Source organism: Leopardus geoffroyi, chromosome B4 (assembly GCF_018350155.1).
Source record: "Leopardus geoffroyi isolate Oge1 chromosome B4, O.geoffroyi_Oge1_pat1.0, whole genome shotgun sequence".
NCBI lineage: Eukaryota > Metazoa > Chordata > Mammalia > Carnivora > Felidae > Leopardus > Leopardus geoffroyi.
The window spans coordinates 132,085,227-132,103,500 of NC_059341.1; the positions used below are offsets into that span (position 1 = coordinate 132,085,227).

At 58.8% G+C, this 18,274-nt stretch overlaps 2 protein-coding genes, 1 long non-coding RNA gene and 1 other non-coding gene across 12 annotated transcripts; 3 read left to right on the plus strand and 1 right to left on the minus strand.

Moving 5' to 3' along the window:
- Positions 1–784: 784 nt before the first annotated feature.
- LOC123591740 lies at positions 785–12,667 on the minus strand. 9 transcript variants are annotated; one of them, XR_006709476.1, is made up of 4 exons: positions 5,154–5,473; positions 4,110–4,372; positions 3,010–3,230; positions 785–2,369 (listed from the first exon to the last, which is right to left on the minus strand). It is a non-coding gene; the product is annotated as an uncharacterized LOC123591740 (long non-coding RNA). The 9 variants fall into 9 exon arrangements; XR_006709475.1 differs by having other exon boundaries at positions 785–3,230; XR_006709482.1 differs by having other exon boundaries at positions 785–3,243.
- LGALS1 (galectin 1) lies at positions 4,119–7,509 on the plus strand. The gene is made up of 4 exons (XM_045466403.1): positions 4,119–4,230; positions 5,473–5,552; positions 6,846–7,017; positions 7,312–7,509. The coding sequence occupies exons 1-4, from the start codon at positions 4,222–4,224 to the stop codon at positions 7,456–7,458; spliced, it is 408 nt and encodes a 135-aa protein (XP_045322359.1). The 5' UTR covers positions 4,119–4,221; the 3' UTR covers positions 7,459–7,509.
- NOL12 (nucleolar protein 12) lies at positions 12,082–17,604 on the plus strand. The gene is made up of 6 exons (XM_045466402.1): positions 12,082–12,229; positions 13,591–13,696; positions 14,139–14,187; positions 14,744–14,886; positions 16,070–16,167; positions 16,589–17,604. The coding sequence occupies exons 1-6, from the start codon at positions 12,147–12,149 to the stop codon at positions 16,752–16,754; spliced, it is 645 nt and encodes a 214-aa protein (XP_045322358.1). The 5' UTR covers positions 12,082–12,146; the 3' UTR covers positions 16,755–17,604.
- Positions 15,344–15,475, plus strand: LOC123592329. The gene has a single exon (XR_006709717.1). It is a non-coding gene; the product is annotated as a small nucleolar RNA SNORA21 (small nucleolar RNA).
- Positions 17,605–18,274: the final 670 nt, after the last annotated feature.

Here is an 18,274-nt window from a genome sequence, read left to right on the forward strand (position 1 = left end):
TTAAGCGTGAGTACAGTAAAGGTTGATTCGTTTCAGCTTTCCAGTTTTACCATTCCAGAGCCAATACATTTTTTCTCTTCAGGTCTCAAATATTTGCTAAGCTCTTAAAGAGCTCTCCGCTTCCTGCGAGTCTATAATTATGGCAAAAGAAAACGTTACAAAAATAAAGACTCATGCCTGAGCCCTAGAGGGCTAATGAATGGCAGGGCCTCAACCCCACCCAGACCTCCTGGGAGAGGAGAGGTTGTTCCCCAAAGACGAGTGAGGGCCTGTAATCAGAAGGGGGACAGACACCAGGTGGGAAGGCAAAAGTGACAGAAGCCCACCGTGTGTGGGGAGGTGGCTGTCTGGGCAGCAGACAAGGCAGGGAGGTAAGATGGATGGGCAAGGTAAGTGGGGGTTGGGAGAGTGCCTGCGCTTAGGGGGCATCCCCCCACCCTGCCACAGTCCCTTCTACCCTTCATGGAGCAGAAGGAAATGATCACTTGTTTTTTTACATTTATTTAGTTTTGAGAGAGAGAGTCCGAGCACAAGTGGGGGAGGGGCTGAGAGCGAAGGAGACACCGAACCCGAAGCAGGCTCCGGGCTCTGAGCCGTCAGCACAGAGCCGGACGCGGGGCTCGAACCCACAAACCCGCAAGATCATGACCTGAGCCAAAGTCGGCCGCTTAACCGACTGAGCCACCCAGGCGCCCCGGAAAAGATCACTTTTTGAGGTCCAGGTATCCCGGGATCACGTTCTTTCCTTGGCTCCATAGACGGAAGTCACTTCAGCCCTAGCTCCCTGTGTGACCTTGGCCAAGGAGCCGGTCTCTTTGGGTGGCTTCTGTTCCATCCTTAAGTGAGGGAGCAGATCAGGTACAGAATCTCTGGGGTCGTTTCCTGCTCTGACTTCTAGGACTTCAGAGCCTGCTCTGGTCACCTCCACTATCCCCAGGCTGGGCCAGTCAGGTTGGCTGAGGGGTGTGGATGGTGTTTCAATGCGTCTGGCAGCCCTCCCTGCCACTGCCGGCTGGAGGAGGGACTGCCTTCACACGGGCAGGGCAGGAGCGGGCAGGACAGGGCAGGAGTCGGCAGTCTGGGAAGGGCCGCGCTGGCCTGGGTCCCCTGTCCAGAGGTGCTGAGCTCATTTCTAACAGCAGCGGCCAAGGTCCAGCCTGTAGAGCTGCCTGTTAGAATGGGGGAATATTCCAGAGAGTTCACTGCCTCTGCTGCAGAGCAGTGAGGGAGAAGGAGAGCCCCCGTGGTGGGGAGCCTTGGCCTTGAGGGTGCAGAAGAGAGAAATAATGTGGAGCCCCCCCCACCACATCACCTCTGTAATCCTCCAGCCAGTCAGTGAATGCTAACGTTCCCACTTTCCAGGCCTGGAAACAGGTTCCGCGAGGGTAAGGTCCTTGGCCGCAGTCACAGCCAGGCAGCCCCCAAATTAGGACTCACCTCCCTTCTCCCGATTCTGACACCAGCTTCATTCATTTCAGGGCCCGGAGCCGCTTCCCTGTGCGGTACATCCCAGCTGGCAAGCATCAGGCAGGGGGGAGGTGTAGATGAAATGAGATAATGTATGAAAGCAAGGCGCCGGGCACAGGGCCGGGCAGATAAGTGGGTGCCATCGCTAGGAGGCCCCGAGGACTGGGCGGGAGCTCGGCACACACAGCGCACCTGGTCCCTGCCCCCACCCGGGAAAACCATGACCCCTGTTACAGGGGACACTGGAATCTGGAGAGACTCCCTGCTCCAGCATAGGCTGGCAGGGACTATTGGGGTTAAGGTGGGGGTAAGAGGGAGACTTCCCAGAGGTGTTGACCCCAGAAAGGTAAGCTCAGCCTAGAAAGAGACAAGAGGGAAGCTAAAACCTTCTGAGATTGCGGGGGGAGGGGTCGGGGGGGGGAATCACATATTTAGTGCAACAGACATGAATTCCACCCCGTAGTAACCTTGTGTAGGAGAGCACGGTTTCACCTCCCCAGTCTACAGATGGGCAGATTGATTTGCCAGGATGTCCTGGGGGACGGCGTGGCAGGGCTGGGACCGGATTCCAACTCCCCAGACTCCCAGAGGGGCCTTTCTGGAGGCCTGTTCCCCACGCCATGCCGATTCTCTACCAGCCCTCAGCTGGCCAGACCCTGGAGAATAAAGCAGCCCCTCGTCCAACAGCAAACGCTTCGTGGCACTGGGCCTGTCTTCCAAGTTGGGGGAAGCAGGGGGGAAGCAGCTCTTGATGCCCTGGGAGCCCACCTGCTGGGCTAGGACAGCCAGCCAGACCGACGCGACGCAGCCAGGAAAGGACTGTGCCGGAACCACCTCTGCTCCTCGGTCCAGGACTCCTCAAATGCCCCTATTGCTTGATCAGGCGGAGGGTGTCCGTGGCCCTTGGAGGGGAAGCACACAGGAAAGGCCTCGGAGCTGGCTCCGCCCACCCCCTCCCTGCGTTGAGGTTTAGGAGAAGCCCTGGAGGAAAAACTGAAACAGCTGTGGTTGGTTTCGGAGGCTTGGTCTCGGAGGGGTGATGGGCTCAGACAGGGGGCGGTCTGCGTCGAGGCCCAATGAGCCCCCCCCCCTTCCCACCCCTCCTGTGCCAGGGGTGGGCTTCAGTCACCCGGAGGAAGGTAGGGTGGAGGGGGGGCAGCGGAGGGCCTGGCCTCCAGATGTGAGTCCCTCCTGGTCCACATCTTCGGTGCTGGCAATTTCAGAAGGGAGATGGCAATGCGGAGAAGGAGGTCCCAATGACAACTCTCCGAGTAAGTGCCCCACCTTGCCTAGTGCTCCCCATCCCCCTCTCTCCTCCTGGCTCCTGGGTATGAGGTGAGCACCCCTCCAATCCAACCTCAACTCTTGCTGCAGCGATCTTCCCTGTAACTCGTGTCTGTCCTCAATACTCACCTTCCCTATAACCTTCTATGGCTCCCCAGCACCCTCAGTTAAAACAATGGCCAAGCCCCTTAAAGAGGCCCTTCATGATCCACGTACTGTTGGCCTCCCGGCCCCATGCCCCATCTTTCCCCAACATACCCCAAACTCCAGCCATGCCCAGATGTTCACTGTTCCGGTCTGCGCCTTTGCTCACGCTGGAAAGCCAGGCCCTCCTTCTTCATCCGTCCTTCAAAACCCACCTTCTTCACACTCTGGACAGTCTCCTCGGCACCACGGTGCTTGTTCATGACTCCCTTTGGGGCCAGCAACATGCTACTTACTCAGGTTCATGGCCAGGTGCGACCCCAGCAGTGTGCTACCTGAAAGCAGGGGCTGGATGGAGTTCACCTTTGACTCCTCACAGGCCAGCGCATAGTAGATGCTCAGTAAAATATCTGCTAAATGACTAGAGAAAGAGAAGACAGTGCCTAGCCTTGGAGAGACAGATGGGAAGAGAGCAGAAGGGGGGAATGTTCAGAGGGGGGACCCCAACCCTTCACGGCTCGGCCCATCCCGGGCCGCCTCCCAGGCCTGACTCTCAGGCAGGAGGCTGTCAGGCAGGGGCTTTTGGAAGATCCCCAGCAGGCCCCTCAGGAGGACTGAGGCCTGAGGCCTGAGGCCTGAGCCCCGGAGGCAGCGTCAGGCCTGGCACCCGGCCCAGCCTTTCTTTAGCGCTAGCAAGAAGCCTGAACAGCAGCCACAATCCCTGCTTCCGGGGGAGGCCCGGGTGGGGCCAGGGCCTTGTGGTTAATGGTCCTGGGCTCTCTGCAGAGGCCTTGCAGCGCGGCCACGCCCTGGTCCCTGCCAGGGCAGCCTCAAGAACCCCAATTCTAATTCCCTGAAGGACCCTGTATCCCCTCAGCCATCTTCTCTGGCTACCCCCGGAGCTCGGCCTGCTGGCCCTAGGCCCCCTTCCCGCCAACTCTCGTGCCTAACTCATCCTCAAACTATTTTCCATTGGCTTCCCCCAATCCCTGCCACAGCACAATTTTTTGGGTGGGGTGTGGGGAGGGATGAAGGAGAATGGGAGGTGGAGCCTGGACCCCGGGGGAGTGGTTAAAGAAGAAGGGGGTTTACCACTCCGATTGGTCACCTCTGCTCCCGAAGGGCTTCAAAATGCCATTGACTCCGCCTCCAGTGGGGCCCCCTTCTCTGTCCTGACTTACAATTGGTTGGGCGCCCAGAGGGGCGGGACTCACCGGAGTCTGGTCCAGTTAAAAGGGTGGGAGCGGCCCCGGGGGCCCATCTCTCTCCTAGAGTCTTGAGACCGCTGGTGCCGCAGTCCGCAGGAACATCCTCCTGTCCTCAATCATGGCTTGCGTGAGTGCGGGGACCCCGCTCCAAGGCCCAGGGATGGCGTGGGGGCAGACAGAGGAGAGTAGGCGCAGATGATCTGGGTTCTAGTCCCCAGGGTGTGGCTTTGAACAAGGGCCTTCTTTCTTCTGGGCCTCAGTGGCCCCGTCTGTAAAATGGGGGTGGGCGCCATGGTCCCCAAAGGCCTTCTCTGGCTTCAGACTTATCTGAATTCCTCCAGGGTCTGACAGCACAGTTATTTCTGCCAAGGTTTGACATTTTGCAGCTCCCTGACAAGTGGGAGTGAGAAGGGTGTGGCCAACTGGTGGGGTAGGGAGGCACTTTAAGGACGCCCGAGCCGCTGTCCCTTTCCCCCTCCTCCACCCCAAAGAGCCTCCTGTCCCCTCCCCCTCCTGCAGCTGTCCCCAGTCGCTGGGCCAGGGCAGAGTCATCCTCTGCTCCAGAGAGCTCTGCAAAGTCGCCAGGACCTGAGACAGGCTGCCCGGGAGGGCGCCTGCCTGGGTTAGTGGGTGGAGGGTGGTTCTGTCCAGGCTAGTCGGGTGGGGGCTGGGTAACCCTCCCCGCCACTCCCCATGCTGGGAGATGGGTGCTAAGGGAGAGAGAAGGAGGCAAGCCTCTTCCACAGGCCCCGAGGGAAAGGGTTCACGGTTCTGGCAGAAGGAACCACTCATGCCGGTTAAGTTGTGCGCTCGATCTTGCTGTGCTGAACCAGCCAGGCTGCTGACTCCGGCCGGTGCGCCACTCTCCCTACTGCAGAGGGGCCTGGCTGCGCCCCTTAGGGGTCTCTTCTCCAGCCCCTGCCCCTCTCTGCACCGAGGGGCTCGAAGGGGATGGTGGGGGATCGCCCAGCCCCGGGCTGTTTCCTTTCCAACCGAAGGGCGGACCTCTCCATCCCCCTTCCTTTGCCACCAAATCGCAGTGTCACTCACTCCGAGTCAGATTCTCTCCATCTATTAAACCAAGGGATGGAGCATAGCCACTCTGAATCCAAAATCCTCAAGCCGAACCGCAAAAACTTCAGATCTTGGCTTCTACGACCTCGGTCGTGTTACAGATAGGAAAAGGACCCGGTTGGGAGCAGCCACTTGCCCAGGACCACACAGAGAAAGAGTCTAGAACTTGCTACCGATTCCCCAGGCTTTCCGCAGGCCGGGTCAGAGGATCCCGGGCGGGGACGACCCCACCCCGCCGCCCCACCCCCGGGCACTGCGTCCTCTAACCCGGCTGGTTGTGGTCTCGTCTTTGCAGGGTCTGGTCGCCAGCAACCTGAATCTCAAACCTGGCGAGTGCCTCAGAGTGCGGGGCGAGGTGGCCCCCGAAGCCAAGAGGTGAGGGGGTGCGGATGGGGGGCGGGGGCAGGCGGCTCGGAGCCCGAGGGTCCGGCCCCGCGTCTGGCAGGGGCGTGGCCGGCCAGGCCCCGCCCCTCCCTCCGGCTGCGAGGGGGGTTGTCGGCGGTGGCGTTTTCTGAGTGAGTCACTTCCTCCACGGGGTCTGGACGCCCCCTGTATACTCGCCCCCTTCCCTCCCTGCCGGAGCCTCTTAAACTAAACCAGCTGCGGCCTCGTCATCTACCTTGGCTGGCCCTGCCCCCACTGTGCGCGCGAGCCAGCCAAGGCCGTTGGGGGGGGGGGGGCCGGGAGAGGGAACGAGGGGGTGTCGCCCCGCCCTTGGCCCTCGGAGGTCCTTCTTTCCCGCGCTCTTCACTCACTCAACCTTTCGTCCCTCCCTTCGGTCCTTCCTTCCTTCATTCATTCACGAGGCCAGCTGCCTAGTTTCTCAGCAGCCATGTGACCTTGGACCAGTCCTCCAACCGCCCCGAGCTTCATTCAGTCTTACCCTATCACGGAGGGGGCAGGTGGTGGTGTGGAGGAGGTGAGATGCTGGATCTCTCTCTCTCAGGGATGCTGGCGATGACCAGCGGACGTTAGAAAGAGCCGTACATTTCACGTGCATTGTCCATTTCATTCTTACCACCCCCCCCCCACCCCCGGGGGTATTGCTATTGTCTCCACTCAGCAAATGTGTTATTGCTATTATTATTTTTTTTTTTATTTGAGAGAGAGAAACAGTGTGTGCAAGCGGGGGGGGGGGGGGGGGGGGAGGAGGAGAGAGAGAGGGAGAGAGAGAATCCCAAACAGGCTCTGCACTGTCAGCACGGAACCTGATGCGGGGCTGGAACCCACGAACCCAGTTATTGTTATTATGTGTTTATTTGCGCCATCGTTATTGAGCACCTACTGTGTGTCGTCATGCTGGGCACCGGGAGTGCAGAGATATACCAGACAGGACACTTGCCCTCCCAGAGGTCACCTTCTGGAAGGAGTCCCCATCCTTGACCAAAGGGACACTAACGTCGGTGAGCGAGAGCCTTGGCCGTCAGTACAGCAAGACCCTTAGCGATCCTTCTTGTACTGCCCCCCATTGTGCAGATGAGGGGACTGAAATCCACAGAAGGCCAGGGACTTGCTCAAGGTCACACGGCAAGGACGTGGCAGGGCCAGAACTAGCGTCCAGGTGTCTTGCCTCCCTGCTCAGTGATGGTTCACTGAGTGGCACCGACTGGTCAGTCTGAGGGGGCTGCTGCTGGCCGAGAAGGCCTCAATGCCCCCTGCTCCCCCCAGCTTCGTGCTGAACCTGGGCAAAGACAAGGACAACCTGTGCCTGCATTTCAACCCTCGCTTTGAAGCGCACGGAGACGTCAACACCATCGTGTGTAATAGCAAGGACGCCGGGGCCTGGGGCGCGGAGCAGCGCGAGTCCGCCTTCCCCTTCCAGCCTGGGACGGTGGCAGAGGTGGGCTGGGGCCTGGGGGCAGTGGGCTGGGGCGGAGCTGGGTATAGTGGCTAAACACCTAGGTCCCACCCTCCCCTCCCTCCTCTGCCCCAGTCCCCTCCCTCCCCTCACTTGCTGCCTGATGGCCAATGAGCTGAGCGCCAGCCCCTCTCCCAGCCTCAGCAGCCCCGCCCAGGAAGTGGGGCTGCTGTTAGGGCTCCTTGAGGAAGGAGCTCTCCGAGGGCCCAGGACCTGCTGGCTATGACTGCCGAGCCTGGGCTCCACCCCACTCACTGCCCTTCTCTGCCCCGCCAGGTGTGCATCTCCTTCGACCAGGCCGACCTGACCGTCAAGCTGCCAGATGGACACACATTCAAGTTCCCCAACCGCCTCAACCTGGAGGCCATCAACTACCTGGCAGCCGATGGCGACTTCAAGATCAAGTGCATGGCCTTTGACTGAAGCCAGCCGGCTCATGGCCCCTAATAAAGGCAGCTGCCTGTCCTCTCCCTAGCCCAGCCTCGCGTCCTCGTGTGTGTGTGTGTGTGTGTGTGTGTGTGTGTGTGTGTGTGTGGAGGGGGGAGGGTGCGGGAAAGAGGGTTGCCACCAATTCCCCCAGGCTCCGCTCCTTTCTTCGATTCCATTCACTTCCTCGGTGCACACCTCTTAAGTGCCAGGGACATCTTCCCCTGGGTCCCCAGGGCCAAACAGGGAACTCAGTGCACCAGAGGGGACTGGTGTCTGCTAAGTGAAACCCAGTCACAGTCCTCAAACAGCTCCCAACCCAGTGAGCCCCAGCACACAGTAGGTGCTCAAAAGATGCCGAATAAATGAAACCAGGGGGAAAGAGGCTTGGACAGACCGATCCGTGCCATGGTTATCTGACAGCACAGGGGGAAGGGGAGGGAACAATCCCTGAGGCTCCCCTCATTGGCTTTCATGGGCCAGAAAGAGATCTGGTTCAGAGAGTGTGGGGGCTACGAGCTGTGTGGCCCCGTGCACGTTAACTGACCTCTCTGAGCCTATCGGAGGGCTGTCCTGAAGATGAAATGATGTGTGAAGCAGGACAAGTTTAATGCCTGGCACAAGGCGGGGAGCAGTTTCCCCATCCCTGCTGCACTACCTCGCGAGACATTCTTACCCGGATTTGAAGGGGAGGAAAGTGCTTCTGCATGACGACAGGACCCCTTGGCCTGCACCGGGCCCAGCTGAGCCCTGTGGGGCTCCCCAGGCATCCCAGCTTTGTAGGGCCCAGGCCACATACCCCAATGCTGGAGTGTAAGGGCAGCCAGGGTGCTAGTCTGGAAACTTCTGGTTCCGTGGCCCCGGGGCAGGACCCTCATCCCGACTCTGGGAAAGATGGGCTTGGGCAACGGGCCTTGGCCTTTTTTTTTTTTTTTTTTCTTTTCTTCTCTTTTTCCTAAGTTTATTTATTTTTAGTAATCGCTACCCCCAATGTGAGACTTAAACTCATGACCCTGAGATCAAGAGTCACATGCTCTTCGGACTGAGCCAGCCAGGCAGCCCCTGCTGGCCTTTCTGTAGAGGAGGAACTGGGGTGTGGAGGGACCATGCCAGCACCCCCGCCCCCGCGGAGAACCGAGCAGACTTGCAGCTTAGCCTCCAGGCCCCCAGAGGCTTCCTGCAGGGCAGAGGAATTCGGGGAACTCACTCGGCCTGAGATGAGGTGTCCATATGTCTCTCCTCTTGGCTTCCAAAGAGGACAGTCTTCAAGACCTCCAGGCTCTGTCACCCCAGAGGGCGGTGTTTAACCCAGCCCATCACACTTACTTGTCACAAGTGATGGGATCTGAGCTGGTGGCCGGGCCACCCTGCAGACCGACCATTTCCCAGCACCTCTTCCTTCCTGCTCCCTGCTGCAGGCCCCCAGAACCGAGCCAATGTTTTGGATGACTCAGGCTCAGAACCTCGGTGTGGGCTCCCCCCAAACCCTAGGGCACTATCTCCTGAGCTGTGTGTGTATGCGGGGTGGTGGGGGCGGGGGGGGGGGGGGAAGGCTGGCAAATTTCACTCTCGGGGCAGCGCTGGGTGTGGGACTCACAGTGGCACTTTTCCACCCCGAGACTTAGTTTCCCTATCTGTAAAATGGGAGTCAGTATTTGCACCTGAGCCCTTTTGGGTGGCTGATTCCCATCTCAGTGGGTCCCCTAGGGAGAACATCCCTATAAGACGGCCGGCCCCAGGAGGATGGAGTGCACACGCTGGGGTCTGCCATGAGCCACACCCCATCTCCAGGCTCTCCTGGGGCACCCGAGTGGCCGCCTGAAGGGAAACGGCTTTGGAAGTCTGGCTGTGGTGGGGCGCCCTCTGCTGGGCAACGGAGAAAGTGTCTCTTGGACTGTCTTTTCCCGGGCCTCGGGGTTCAGCCCCACTGATGCTCCCTAGGCGGGCTGAACACCCACAATACACCAGGTCTGGGAGGCACTACGACGGGGCAGAGGAAAGCCCTGGGGCAGATAGGGAATGAAACCACTGGGTTTGGAGGAAGGAAACTAGGTTCAGAGTCAAACACACCTGTATTCAAACCCCAGTTCCATCACTGTGTGTCCTAGGACCGGTTGCTAGACCTCTCTGAACTCAGTTGCCTCATCACCGAATTGGAAAAATACTCGTATCCACCCTGTGGGATTGTTGCAAAGATTAGCTGAAATAATGTAGAGAAACGCATGGTGCCCGGCACACCGTAGGTGCTCAGTAACCATAAAAATGATTTCAAAGGAGAAACCCATCCAAAGAGGGGTAGGTGTTTTAGACCATGAGCTGCCATAAAGGGCTCTCAAGTTTTGGAGTCTGGGTGGGGTACTAGGCCCTTGTCTCCTCTCCTGGGGCAAGGGGACCTGAAATGCCCTGGGAAGTGTGGAGTAACGGTGCCTGCCTGAGGTGGCAGGCTTCGCTCTGCACTGGAAGCTTCTGGACCCGAGGTCTCCCAGAGCTCCGCAGGGGCAGGCAGGCAGCAAGGGCTGGAGAGCCAACCACCCAGAGCTCCCCACACAAGGTCCTGCAGAAGCAGCTGTCCCCTTCCTCGGTCCCTGTCTCTGTGTCAGGCTGGAAGTTCGGGGAGGACAGAAGTCAGGGAATGGCTCTGTACCCCACTTACTACTTGAGCCACTTTGGTCAAGGCACTTCCCCTGCCTGAGCTTCCGTTTCCTCACCTGTATAATAGGGGCGAGAGCAGTGTGCGAGGCATGTATTACTTATACACAAGTCACAGGGAGGTTGGGAAGGTCGACTGAGATAATCCACGGGAGGCCCCGAGAACATTCCTCAGCACAGAGGAAGACTGAACGGGTGGACGGTGGAGAGGGAAGGAGCCCAGGGAAGTTTATGATTTATCAAGTCCTGCGGCACTTTTCATCTATAGCCAGTCTGCTTGGGGCAGCGGAACCTGGTAAACAGCAGACAGCAGCCCTGAGACCCAGTGCCAGGGATCCAGGAGGAAGCCCAGCATCGCTGGGGGCATCACCAGAGCCAGGGCAATGCTTCCACCCAGAGGGAGGGTACCAGGGGTGTTTTAGGGTGTGGCCACTGAGGGGCAAAAAGTCAGAAGGGCAAGTCTTCATCACCCTGAAGCCCCACCATTGGGGCAGTCCCCTGCTGTGCCCAGGGTTCGAGGATAACTTCCTCTCAGCACCCAGCATGGAACCCTTCAGGCAGAGCCCCCTTGTGAAATGGGTTCGACATTCACAGAGAGATGTACCCACTGTGTGTCTGGCTCCTTCCAAAACCCACGGTCAGGGTCCGCATCTTGCCCTCCAGAGCGGGCACGCGAGCTCCTGGGGGAGGGATCCCTCAGGCCAGTGGCCCAGGGAGCTGGACCACGAGGCCACAGACTCAGGTTCAAGTCCCAGCTTGGACACAGAGTAGCCCTGTAACCTTGGACACGTTGCGTCTGCTGAAAGAACACGTCTCTTCTCCGTGTGCCTGGCACACAGTAGGCACTCAATGCACGAGTGTTTACTTGCTCTCTGGGCTCCCGTTACTTGTCAAAGGAGAAGGGGGCGGAGTCTTAAGGGCCTTTTATTCCTCCGCTGTCCCTACTCTCAGCTAGTTCTGGGGTCACCTCCTCTGAGAAGCCCTCTGCACTGGAGGAGCCAACACTGACCTCCTACAGCCTCTTGTGCTTCTCCCTACACTGTGACCCGGCACTGTGACCCTGCCAGACTGGCCAGTCTTTAAAAGCAAGGGTAGCAGCTTGTCTGCGGCACCCAGCACAGATGAACTGAGATAGGGGATTCAGGCATACAATCCTAGTTACTAAAATGCCCCTGCAGGTGGTGTTCTACTGAATGCCTTCACACGCGTGCCCTCATTTTCAGTAGAGGATGTGCTGTTACACCCCCACGGCACACTCCGGGAAACTGACACACAGACAGGGAGACGGCTTGTGTCGCAAACACGTGCGAGGCATGTCTTACTTACACACACTGTGACATAACTCACCTTTCCTCAGAATCGTGGTTCTCAAAGTGTGGTCCGTGGACCAGCAACCCCTGAGACCGTGTTAGCGATGCAGATTATGAGGCTCATTCTAGACCGGCTGAATCAGGAACTCAAAGCGGGTGCAAAGCCATTTGTGTTTCAGCAAGTCCTCTGGGGATTCTGACGCAAGCCAAAGTTTGAAAACCACTGCCTTGCAATAACCCTACAAAGTCACTGTAATTATCCCCATTTTACAAATAGGCCAACTGGGGCAAAGCAAAGGCAATTGGTCCAGAACCACAGCTGTACGTGGACTACCAGGGTTCTAATCCAGATAGTTTGGCCCCCGATAGTTGTGCTCTTGGGAGACCACCGAGTTGACATCAGAATCAAAAGTAGGATCAGAAACATTTGGCCCGTTTACTAATATCTCCGTACTGAGCACCTACTACACGCCGGCCACCGTGCTAGGCTCTGGAACCTCGCTTTCACTGTTGGTAGTCTACGAGACGGATTGGGGTTAGGAATCACGGAGGGGGAACACCCAAAACGCAAGGCTGGGGAGGCCGGCCCCGCGGCCCCTTTAAAAGGCGGGGCCTGAGGAACGGAACGACGGAGCCTAAGGGCGCGGCGCGCCCGAGAGGGTAAAAACGGTACACCCGGAAGTGTCTTAGGCGTGCGGGCGGCGCGCTGCCGGAGGCCTCACCGCTATGGGCCGCAACAAGAAGAAGAAGCGAGATGGCGACGACCGGAGGCCGAGGCTCGTTCTCAGCTTCGACGAAGAAAAGCGGCGGTGAGTGCCAAGCCTGGAGCGGATCTCCTTCGGGCTGCCGGCCAAGGCCACGGCCTGGCCCGGGCGGCTTCCACTCACGCAGAGGTCCCTTCCGGCCCCTCCCTCTTGGCGTGGCCCGTTGCCTCCCCCCACCCCGCTCCCTTTCGACACCAACCCCCACTGCGGAATGGAAGCGGGCCGCTGCCGGCCCCCAGCGTGGGGAATGGAACCGCCCGCCCCGCCCTCTTGTTGCTCACTTTGCACCTTGCTCCTGCTGTGTGCGCTTCGGCTGGGAGCTGGCGGCTCGCCGGCTCGTAGCGGTGGCTTCGACCTCCCTAGCCCAGCCCAGCCGCCCCACACGCGGTAGACTCAGCTGTTGGTGATGAGTGATGAGTGAATGAGATGAGAGTGGCTCAAGTTCACGTATTCACTCGTCAAGACATGTGCTGAGCTCCTTCGGTGTGTGTGCCGGCCAGATCGCAGGACCCCTGAGTTGGACCCCTGAGCCATAGCGTCCAGTCCATCAGATGCTATCCATTCAGAGTGTCACTTTGGCATATGGTAGCGGGTCAGCGAAAAACCTAGTGTTGGGCCCCGGAACGTTTGGGGATGGTGCAGCCAGCACTAGAGAGATGACAAGGAGCCAAGATCAGATAGGAGAGGGGAATGCTGGAGCATCGTCAGGATGCACAGGGTGGCGTCAACAGGCCCTACAGTTGGGTCCAGGGGGCAAGTGTCCTGGGCAAATGTGCCAGTCCGGTGGAAAGTTTGCAGATGTCTGGGTGAGGGTGGCCTTAAAAGTGGCCTTGCTAAGGGGGCGCCTGGGTGGCTCAGTCGGTTAAGTGTCCGACTTCAGCTCACGGTTCGTGAGTTTGAGCCCCATGTCAGGCTCTGGGCCGACAGCTCGAGCCTGGAGCCTGCTTCGGATTCTGTGTCTCCCTCTTTCTCTGCCCTTCCCCCATTCACACTCTGTCTGTCTCTCTCAAAAATGAGTAAACGTTAAAAAAATTAAAAGTGACCTTGCTAGAAATGGCTTAATCCCCTGGGTAGTGGAATTTGGCAATGTAGAAGGGCCCCCACTGGCCCTGTTGCTTGAAGTCGAGAGCCTTGGAGGGTGGTGGGTGGAAACAGGCAGCATCTCCCTCTTCTTCCTAAACTTACACTCTCTATGACCTTTGGCAAGTGACCTAGCCTCTCTGTGCCTCAGTGTCCCCAATTGTAAACTGGGAATTGGTACCTACTTACAAGTTATTGTGAGGAATACGTGAATTAAACCCGTGTTAATTTTTGGAGCAGTACAGAAGTAATGGTTTTTCTCTCCCTGGAGTGAGCCTTCCTTTCCTTGTGTCCCCTCCTGACTCTCCCTTGCCTCTTTCCTGTAGGGAGTACCTGACCGGCTTCCATAAGCGGAAGGTAGAGCGGAAGAAGGCAGCCATAGAGGAGATCAAGCATCGGCTCAAGGAGGAGCAGAAGAAACTCCGGGAGGAGGTACAGGGGGGAGGAAGGGGACTAGGAGACAGAGAGAGAGAGTGTGTGTGTGTGTGTGTATGTATGTGTGTATATATATATATATATATCTGAATATATATATGTATGTGAATATATATATGAATATATATGTATGTGAATATATATATATATATATATATATATATATATATATATATCTGACTCCCAAGGGATTTACAGCCTTGGTTAGCCTTAATAGGGGTATCTGCAGGAATGAGGGGAGGTGTGGGCAGGCCTGGGGAGCAGTTTGTACAGGTAGAATCATGGTGGGCCCAGGTCTGGGGAAGGTTTAGGATGGAATCTCCTAGTGTTTCATCCCGAGCCACACATGGTCTCACTCACCCTGGAGGTGAGCAGTGCTCTTGCCTGGGGTTGGCCGGAGAGGCCATACTCACTGTGTTCCCTTCCCTTTTGGCTTTAGCGCCATCAAGAGTACTTGAAGATGCTGGCAGAGAGAGAGGAGGCTCTGGGTAAGTCCCAGCTTTGCCCGGACCTGGAGAACAGCTAACAGGCCTAGGCTTTTTTTTGTTTGTTTGTTTGTTTGTTTTTTTAATCCCTTGGTGGGTGAAAGGGGAGAGGTGTGGGGGCTGCACAGAAGCCAACTGCCCTAGCTCTAGGCGTCTTGGCGGTGACCTGGGGGTCACGGGTAGTGTTCAGGGACGTCTAAATGTGAGTGGATCAGAGACGAGGAGGACAGACGTCTTGGTAAAGCGATTCCTTAGCAGAAAGCCCAGTTTCTGAGGCCTGGAGGGACTAGGGGTAGAGGGAATGGGCAGCAGCAGCTGCTGGGGTCACATCGGGTTTGTCCTAGATGAGAACCAGATGGTCTGAGGTCCCTCTGGAGCATCAAGGGAGGGGTTGAATCACTTACGTTTGTCCACAGGCCAGGCTCTGGAGCCGGTGACTTCCCTGGACACTCTCCCATAGAGTAGCGGGGGCCGCTGCGCTCCAGGGCTGGGAGGGGGGTTAGAATCTGGTCACTTGTGCTATGAGGCTGCGACCCGCTTCTTTGCCCACCTTGCACAGAGGAGGCAGACGAACTGGACAGGTTGGTGACAGCAAAGACAGAGTCGGTGCAGTATGACCATCCCAACCACACAGTCACCGTGACCACCATCAGCGACCTGGACCTCTCGGGGGCCCGCCTGCTTGGACTGCCCCCACCCGAGGTGGGTGTAACTTCCGGCCCCAGGAGGGAAGGGGCCCAGATGCGGACTGGCTTGTCGGGGTTGCTAAGTGCTGGCCCATGTCCTGGGGATTGCAATGCCGGGGCCTCTCTCCCTGCTGGGCGCTCGTTAGAGCCCGGACCAAATCCCTGACCCTGGGGCTTCCAGAAGCCAGTTCCATGCCTGAGCGGCTGTGGGGGCGTGGGCAGGTGTCTGCCTTGCCAGCTTTCCTTTCTGCCCCAGTAAGTGGGGGGGTGGGGGGGATGGTCACTGGTGATAGCACCTGTCTCGTGGCGGTTGCCGTGAGTGTAAAAGCGGTTAATCCGAGAGAAGCACCTAAGATCGCCATTTATTGTGGTCACTCCGCTGCACGGTAGCAGTCACACGGAAGTTGTCAGGCTTTGAGCTGGGAGGTGTTAGCAGGTTGCAACCAACAGTAAAAAAAAAAAAAAAGGATCCCCTCCTTTTAAAAGCACTCAGCGCGCCTTGACTAATGGCCCACCGAACCGTCGCTAAAGGGCGGACTGAAAACGCTGCTTTTGGGTGAAGCGGCAGCGTGTCGTGTTCCGCTTCCGTTGGTGGTGTCACAAGCTGTTCGCCTCGGCGGGGGCGGGGGCACCGACCGCTGGGGGTGTGAGCGAAGGGAGAGGCTTGGGAGGTGACAAGGAAACGCTACGCGGGCAAACCGGCCTCAGCTCTCGACAAATAAATACAAGTGAACAATTAAAGAAAAGGAAAGAGAGCAGAACGTCATTGAAAACATCAAAAAGCCTCCCAGTTAAGTGTCATCTGAAACGTTTATTTCCAGCTGAAGTTGTGTCTGCCTGGCTGTGTGGGCCTTTCACGGAAATACCTGTACGTACATGGTTATGAGGCAAACCACACTTCCTGTCACGGGTTCACGTGTCCTTAAGTCCTGAGCTGCTGCCTTGTCACGCCCTTAGTGGTCTCGCCCTCACCTTCTGTTTTGTGCTCATTCTTCCGCACGGTCCTCCCGGCCTCCGCTTACTACGGTGGACGGTCAGACGTTCACAGGTGGAAGAACTCGAAAACTGGGGGTGAGGCTCTGAGACACAGCTCTTCCCCGTGTGATCCCCGCTTTGGGGGCACACGTGGCTTTTCCACTCGGGGTCAGGCTTCCCGACCTGCCACTCTGTGTGACAGTCCTTGTCCTGTGCTTCTTTAGCAAGCGGCCGGGCACGGGTCCGAGGAAGAGGCGTCATCCACGGAGAAGCTGACCAGAGCCTTACCCAGGAAGTCCAGAGATCCCCTCCTGTCCCAGCGGTGAGCCCTGGCCTGTCCTCCCCTATGACACTGCTCCCTCATGGCTGACAGTGGTGGCCGGGCCTGTGGAGTCGCCTCTCGCTGGCCTGTGGCGGGGGGCACGGGGCAGGTGTGGAGCCTAGAGCAGCCGCTCTGCTTTGCCTGTTGAGGAGTCCCTCCTTCCTTACTGTCCCCCACCTCCACTCCTTGAGAATGGCCAGCCCTGGGTGCCTTCGGTGCCTGGGGTAAAGGCCTTTTCATGAGCTGAGGAGCTGGCGGGGCCTCTGGGGTCAGAGCCGGCTGCCTTTGGCATGCGTGTGGTTCTCCTGGCACTCAAGGCCTGTTCCGACGTCCTCCGTGAGCCGGGCAATCAGTCACCCCGCCACCCAGCCTCCCATCCATGCCTTGTTCCCAGCCTCACCAGCCTTGCACCCTCCTACAGGATCTCCGCTCTCACGGCTTCGCTGCATGCACACAGTCGCAAAAAGGGCAAGAGGAAACATCCCCGACGGGCCCAAGACTCCACCAAGAAGCCCCCGAGTTCCACCCGTACGAGCAAGACCCAGCGCCGCCGGCTGACGGGCAAAGCCCGGCACAGCGGAGAGTGAGCCCCGAGAACCAGGCCACGCCCCAGCCTGGGCTGTCAGGGGCCATCCTGTCTCCGCTTGGCGGTCCCAGGAACCCAGCACTGCGGGGGTGACTCTGCAGCCCCGGCTTGGGAGGCAGTTCCTCTGTGGCCCAGAGCTTGGACGCTGGAAGGGGGCAGGCAGCTGAGAGCTGGCTTCCCTCAGGAGGAGACTTCAGAGCCAAGTCGGGGGCATCTGCCTTAGTGGGAAGGCTTCCCACTGAGCCGTCCTCGGATTTGTGAAGCTAAGTGCCCCTGTGGTCTGTTTGTCCCTGACCCTGGTGCCACGTGCCCAGGGCAGGCTTCTGAGGGGGTGGAACCTGTCGGGGAAGTGGGTCTGTCCTCACCGTCCAGCAGTCTTCCCCGTGAGGGTGAAAAGGTCGTGTTGGGTCTGGGCCCCCTCACCCGGGCTCCAGGCCAGCATAACCACTGCTAGGGTCCGGAGTCGTCTGGCTGCTCTGCGAAGCGGGCCGCCGAGGCAGGTGGCTGAGCGTTGCCAGCCTCTGCCCGTTACCGGCTGAGGCTGTGGGTCCGTCCCTTCTCCGTGGCCTCCTTGGTCCCCTCAGCTGAAATCAAAGTGCTGGAAGCAAATGAGTTCCAGAGCATTCCCCAGCCCCAAACTTGGGCATCCTCCCCAGGCTTCCAGCAGCTCGCGGAGAGATACCGACCAAGGCGTGATTAACCCCTTTTAAAGAGAATGTGTCTCGACTCACTCAAAAGCGTGGCGGTTCCCAGGCAGACCCCTCAGGAGGCCAGTGGGTGTTCTGCAAGGCTGCTGGGTTTTCACGCTCCCTTGTCCCTTCCTTGTCCCCGCTTGTGAGTGAGCCGCCTGACCCCCCCCCCCCCCCCCCCCCCCCCCCCCCCCCGTCCCCTGACCGAGCAGGGTGGAATCCTGCCTGCAGCAGGTAGATAGATGTACGGGGGGGACCGCCGGAGCACCTGTCGAGGAACCCCGTGAGCCGCCACCACCCTCTGCCCCTCGCTGGCTCCTGGGCTTCTGGCCCGGAGCGCAGGACCTGTGACCTGGCTCTTCAGCCCCTTCCACCTGCTCTCTCTGCTGCCTCCCGGTTTTCGGGGGTGGGGTGACTCCCTCCTCCCGGCCGACTCCACCCTGGGCGGAGGGTGGGGCCCACCAGCAAGCTCTCCAGGTGGTCGTAGCGCTCAACCCAGGGCAGTGAGCGTGAGCCTGGCCCTCACAGGCCCCCGGGAGCAGAACGACACCCCGGGTCTGAGGGATTCGTGCACGTAGCAGGGCTCGGGTTCAGATCCTGGCTCGGCCGCTTGGCCTCCGTGTGAGCCTCGCCGGGCTGACCTCTCTGGGTCTGTCGCCATGCGTAAGATGGCAAGACACCTACCTCTTAGGGCTGCCCTGGGGCTGAAAGGAGCCACTTCCCAGGTGCACCTGCAGGGTGCCTACGGCTGCCGCTGAGACATCTGACCCACGTCTCGTCTCCCATCCCCAGAGACATGGGGTCGCTCACCACCCACATCTACGGTTTGTGC